The sequence below is a fragment of the Antrostomus carolinensis genome, unplaced genomic scaffold, assembly GCF_000700745.2.
Source record: "Antrostomus carolinensis isolate BGI_N321 unplaced genomic scaffold, ASM70074v2 scaffold9240, whole genome shotgun sequence".
NCBI lineage: Eukaryota > Metazoa > Chordata > Aves > Caprimulgiformes > Caprimulgidae > Antrostomus > Antrostomus carolinensis.
In genome coordinates, this window is record NW_010290567.1 from 16,251 (window position 1) to 22,500 (window position 6,250).

The 6,250-nt window shown below is 50.9% G+C and overlaps 1 protein-coding gene across 1 annotated transcript; it reads right to left on the reverse strand.

Annotated features, from left to right (window-relative positions):
• Positions 1-1,672: 1,672 nt before the first annotated feature.
• On the reverse strand, positions 1,673-5,203 carry CCDC12 (coiled-coil domain containing 12; the record flags this gene model as incomplete). The annotated part of the gene is made up of 5 exons (XM_010173637.1): positions 1,673-1,752; positions 2,010-2,086; positions 2,505-2,539; positions 2,640-2,701; positions 5,124-5,203. Coding segments are annotated over 5 exons (334 nt in total), but the record flags the coding sequence as incomplete, so codon positions are not given.
• Between the last annotated feature and the right edge of the window lie 1,047 nt (positions 5,204-6,250).

The following is a 6,250-nucleotide window of genomic DNA, read 5'->3' on the forward strand; positions in this document are numbered from 1 at the left end:
TCACTCCCTGCCCTTGGCCAAAGTCCCTCCCCAGCCTTCCTGGAGCCCCTTCAGGTACTGGGAGGCCACTAGAAGGTCTCCCCGGAGCCTTCTCTTCTCCAGGCTGAACAGTCCCAACTCTTTCAGCCTGTCAAATTGATGTCCCTTTTAAGTCAAGGAGGGAAGATTCTCTTCTGTTTCACACCGTTGCATGGGGTGTTCGTATTTATATTTGACACGTGCTGAGAAGCAGAGGCCACAGGTCCAGCTCCAGCTGGGTACCACACAGGTGGACACCACACAGGTGGGCAGATAGAGGAACATGGCTCCATCCCAGCCAGAGAGCAGCTGTTGGGGATTCAAAGCTCGGCTTTGTGCAGTGTCCAGTTGCTGGGACTAGCTGGACATGGTGTGGTTTCATACACGGAGATTTGGTGACATCTACAGGGCACTTCTGGTGAGGGACGTTCTGTTCAACCAAGGAACAAGTGAGAGGACAAGAGGAAATGGCCTCAAGTTGTGGCCAGGGCAGTTGAGATGGGATGTGAGGAAGAATTTCTTTGCTGAAAGGGTTCTGAGGCATTGGAAGGGGTTGCCCAGGGCAGTGGTGGAGTCCCCATCCCTGGAGGGATTGAAGAGTGGTGTAGACACAGTGCTGAGGGACATGGGTTAGTCATAGGGGACTGGTCAGTGTTGGGTTCATGGTTGGACTCCATGATCTCAAAGGCCTTTTCCAATTGAGGAAATTCTGGGATTCTCTGAAGCCCACTGCTCCCCGTGCCAGGGAAGCGAAGGGGACAGGGACCAGCAAGTGGTCTGAAGTCCTCACAGACATGAGGAAGATGAAGTGAGCTGCCCTCACCCAGCCCTTTGCAGAACAAGTGACAACTTCTTCCACTGCAGGACTGTTTTATTATGAAAAGATTTGTTAACAACAAACTTTACAAATTCTAAAGCACACAGAGGAGAGGAACACGCTGCACAGCCTGGAGGGTCGAGAAACTTCATGGAACACAACAAAAACCCACCTTAACTTCACCTGGATGAACAACAGCCAACACGACCTGAGCCACGCAACCACTTCCAGCAGTTTATTCTACACGTGCTAGGTCTGACCATGGATGTTCTCAAATACTCACAGCAAGTTCTCCCCAGCAAAAGATCTCCTTGTTCCTCACGTAGCAGTGACACCAGGTCTTCTGCAGAAAGGTGCACCTTGAAAAAGGCATCTCTGTGCAGGAACAGGAACATTGGTCCCCTGGGAAGTGGTTGTGCCTCTCTTAAGGGCTGCTGTTGGCTGTGTGGACATCTTGCTCACCTAACAAGCAAGAGTTAGCCTGACTTTACCTTCTCCAGCATGATCCCTTTTGCCCACATCTTCCTTGTTCTGTGTCCTGGCAGCCCAGGTTCAAGCTAACGTGGGTGTCTGTCCTGCTCCCATCAGCCCAACTAGGAACCCAAAAAGCTATCTGTGAAGTGTTCCTCAACAGCCAACCATAGTCCCAGAGAGGACAGTTGGGCTCCTTGGATCTGCCCCTCTCTTTCAGGTGTGATAGGACTCATGGGCTTCTGGCAAAACGTTGGTGAGCAGTGTGTCCCAACAAGGTGTCTCCACCTGGGAGCAATGGGATCGGTGTTGCTGGTAGAGGCAGATCCACAGAGCCCATGCCAGATGCTGTCAAGATGGACCTCCTCAGTCAGAATCACTTCCCTCCTGCTTTGCTGACCCAACAGCAGATGCCAGCTCCTCCTCCTGCCCTTTCAACCGCTCTCCTGCAAGAAACAGCAAGTGGCTTAGTGACAGCAGAGGACCTGAGCTGCAGCCCTCAAGCCCACAAACCATCCTTCCCTGCCATGTAAGCCTCCATAGAAGGCACCAACACCTTCACAGACCCTTTTGGGAAGGGGATCAAGATCCACCAGTCCCCTCCCAGCCCATCAGTAAGGCACTGAGCTCCCAGTAAGGATTGTGTAATCCCTCTGGAATGACTGGTGACCTCATACACCATCCCTGTGGCACCATAACGCACGGATCAATTCAGCGATGGCTCTCTGCGTCCTCTTCTCCAGCTTCTCCAGTTTCTTGGCCACATCTCTCTTCAAATCCCTAAGGAGGAGAGGGACAACATCAGAGGAAATCCTCACCCTAAGCAGATGAGAACAGTGGGGCCACGTGACACCTTTCCCAGTGGAAAAGAAACTCCTTCTCTCTCCTACGAGCCCCACGGAGCAGAGTGGACATCTGCCACCCACAGCAGCTCATGGGCAAAGCAACTCAATGTCCAGAGCACCCCTTGTCACTAAGGCCACCATGGTGACAAGCAGCCCAAAGGGATCAGTAGAGCCTCAGTGTAAGCAGGGGAGGAGAAGACAGCCCCATGCCTTGTGTGTCCCTCAACAGCAGAGCTGAGTTTCCCCATTTCTAGCACTTTTAACCCAACCTGGACAACCTTGGAGGTGATGGTAACCCACCCTTGACACCCCAACACCCCTTTCCCAGGAGCAGGTATCTGTAAGGCACTCACCAGTCTGGCTTCCTGGGAGCCAGGTTTGCCAGATCCTAGGGAGGAAGAGGAGACACCCAGTGAGATCTGCAGGGGAAGTTCAAGCCTGGACACAGATCGATGCAGCCAGCACAGAGCAGCTCTGAATATACCTACCACCTCATCGATGATGGGCTCCAGCTTGGCAGCCTCCAGCTGGTCCTTCACCTTATCTTCCACTAGATGGGGGAACAGGACCAGCATCAGCACAGGGCGCAGCAGCAAGACACCAAGGGGACAAGGCACACAAGAAACCCACCAGAGCTCTGGGTTTGGTTCACAAAAGCTTTTATAAAAGTCCATTTGAACGTCTTTGTCTTTAAAGGGTGATAAATACGAGCAAGTACACATGGGTGCACACATCCCCCACCACCCAAACCCTTCTGGAGACTCCTAAAAATCATCTGAAAATTATGCAAACCCCACAACCATTAAATGTCACAAACAGCAACAGCAGCAAGAAGTTCTGCTGGGTTCAAGTGTAAGATCTGCAGAGATCAGCTGCTCCACAGGTATTTCAACTGGAATTTGACTCAGCGTGACTCATTTACAAGGCCACTGCCTGAGACTCCTTGGAGAAATCAAGCTCCAGCCCAGATCTTACGTAAAGTTCTGCAGATCACAGAAACCCAGGATTCACTGGGTTGGAAAAGCCCTTTCAGATCATGGAGTCCAACCATGAACCCAACACTGACCAGTCCCCTATGACTAACCCATGTCCCTCAGCACTGTGTCTACACCACTCTTCAATCCCTCCAGGGATGGGGACTCCACCACTACCCTGGGCAACCCCTTCCAATGCCTCAGAACCCTCGCAGCAAATAAATTCTTCCTCACATCCCATCTCAACTGCCCTGGCCACAACTGGAGCCCATTTCCTCTTGGCCTGTCCCTTGGGCCTTGGTTGAACAGACCCACCCCCACCTCTCTCCACCCTCCTCCAAGGGACTTGCACAGAGCCACAAGGTCTCCCCTCAGCCTCCTTTTCTCCAGGCTCAACACCCCCAGTTCCCTCAGCCACAAGGGAACTCAGCACACTTGTGCTCCAGACCCTTCCCCAGCTCCGCTGCCCTTCTCATTGGAAGATACTGGGGATAATGGTACAGCACACGTGGAAAACAGCCCTCCAGCCTCCAATGTGGGTGTCTGTGTGGACACCAGGGAGCACATCCCTGAGGGATGAATCCTGCTCCATGAAAAGATATGCCCAAGGTACATTTAGTATGAATCCATTCTGAGTCCCAGCTCCTCTGTCTCCCTCTATCCCCAGTCCCTGCCCAGAGAAGCTGTGGATGCTCCTCCCTGGAAGTGTTCTCAGCCAGGTTGGATGAGGCTTTGAGCAACCTGGTCTAGTGGAAGGTGTCCCTGCTGATGGCAGGGGGGTTGGAACTGGATGAGCTTTAAGGTCCATTCCCACCCAAACCAGTCTGGGAATCTGTGAAAGTGCCTGAGGACAGACAGGTTGGTTACTCCAGAACTGCAGCTGATGGACACTGCAGCTCCAAAGGGTGGGCAGAGAGTGTGAGTTTTACTGGAAACAGTCAAAATTTCTGGTTCCATTTCCAAACCACGGACCCAGGAAGAGTCAGGAGAACTTTTAAACTTTTCCAAAAGTATAAAAAAAGCTCAGAATCAGCGTTCCTACCTACCAGATCTCAACCTTTTTTATTTAGGACATTTTTAAGGAGATTTATTCCAGGAGGACTCAATATTTGAAGATCAAAGGGAACTTCTACCCTTCACCTTCCTCTTAAGAGCCACGTGGAGGTTCAGTGCTAAGAAATATCAAACTGAACACCCTGGACTCATGACTAATATTTGTTTAAAGAGAATTCAAATAAAAACCAGTTTGAATCTCCTTGAGAATCCTCCAGTGAGAGCTCAACTCATTCTGAGTACCAAAACCTTCTGGTTTGGGGATAGACTCGATGTGCTCAGACACACGCCCCGCTTGTGCAATGCAGGGTGTGAAGTCCTCACGGGTGAGAGAGGATGATGAAGCAACAACAGGGCTTGCAAATATCATGCTCACCCAGCTCCCACCACGGCTGCTCAAACACGCCAGCACCCTCCAGGGTTGTAGATACTCATCTCCTATGACCTACCACCTTCACACCAGCAAGTTGCTACCAGAATACATCCCAGTGGTTTTTCCACCTGGAACTGGAACGAACAGGAACGTGGAAGTTTCCAAATCATCTGATTTTTTGGAAAGAAAAGGTTTAAGTTGCACCAAGGAAGGTTTAGATTGGATGTGAGGAAGAATTTCTTTGCTGAAAGGGTTCTGAGGCATTGGAAGGGGTTGGCCAGGGCAGTGGTGGAGTCCCCATCCCTGGAGATATTTAAAAGCCATGTAGATGTGGTGCTGAGAGACATGGTGGTGTTTGGTTGATGGTTGGACTTGATGATCTTAGAGGTCTTTTCCAACTTTGATGATTCCAACTCCTCCATGTTGCATCTGGTTGGCTGGAGAAAGAACCCCGTGGTGTTTTATTTTTCCTCACAACCACAAGTGCTGCCTCATTCCCTCACCAGCACCACCATTGCTTCTGCTTTTGTGTTCCCTTGTTTCAACCTCCCACTCTACCCACTTGCACCCACCTGGGGCCGGCTTGGCCTTGGGCATCTTCCTCTTCTTCAGCTCCTCATCTTCAGGCTCGTAGTTTCGAAGTTTGAGCTCCCTGGGGAGGAAGAGGAAGAGCAGAGAGAGCAGTCAGACATGTTCACGTTGGCCTGGACCACAGGTTCTCACTAGCAAGGGTCACATCTGCATCACCAGCTACAGGCAGTGGCCAGGGGACCAGCAGTGACCTACACAAGCCAGAAAAGACAAGGTCAACCAGAAGCTTGGCATGATAAAGGCAATATCTTGAGAAGTCAAGAAGAGGCAGTTAGGAATGGACCCAAACTTTGCGAAGCTCTGAACTTCAGCCCAGCTCCCTTTTAGGTCTAAACTCAGTGATAGACTCAGGATGGAAACACCAGAGAAGATCCACAGTCATGTAAAAAATGATCCCAAGAGGGTACACGGGAAGGACCAGGGACAAAAAGAATATGTAGGGTACAAGGTGGTTACCCAGCCACCAGAGATGCTTCTGGAAGTGCTACAAACAGGGGTGCAGGTCAACCACGTGGTGCAAATAAGGGGAGCAAATTCAGGTTTCTGAGCAAATAGGTGGTGGAGCTCATGCTGACAGGGATAGTGACACCCAAGAAGACACCCAGAAGTTCACCCATCCTTTCACCTCCCTCCAGGAGAGCTCAAGAACCAGCAGTCAGCCCTCTCCCCAGCACTCACCTCCCCTACATTCAGATACTAATTCTCCTCCTTTCCAAGGTGGGTTTTTTTTACACCCCTCCCAAATAATTTGTGTCTCAAATGGTCAAACCATGAGACAACCTCAGTCACGTGCACCCTCAGGTTGATTCCTCCTGGAAGTCAAACCCTGGAAGCTTCAAGTAGAGGCATTTCCAAAACCCTGAAAATCAAGCTTGCAGGACCCCATCCCACCTCCAACTGCTTCTGTAGCCTCCAAGGCGCTCTGCAGCTGCTGGATCTACATAGCAGGTCATTAACCCACAGGGTCAATTAAGTAGATTAAATTTATTTAACACTGTTGATGAGTTTCATCAGTTTAATTAGAACCTGAGGCACTCGCAGCCCAGCAATGCTCCAGCTGGCAGCAAAGCCTTCGGCAGTGAGGAGGGTGGCTGTGCTGCTGCAGAGG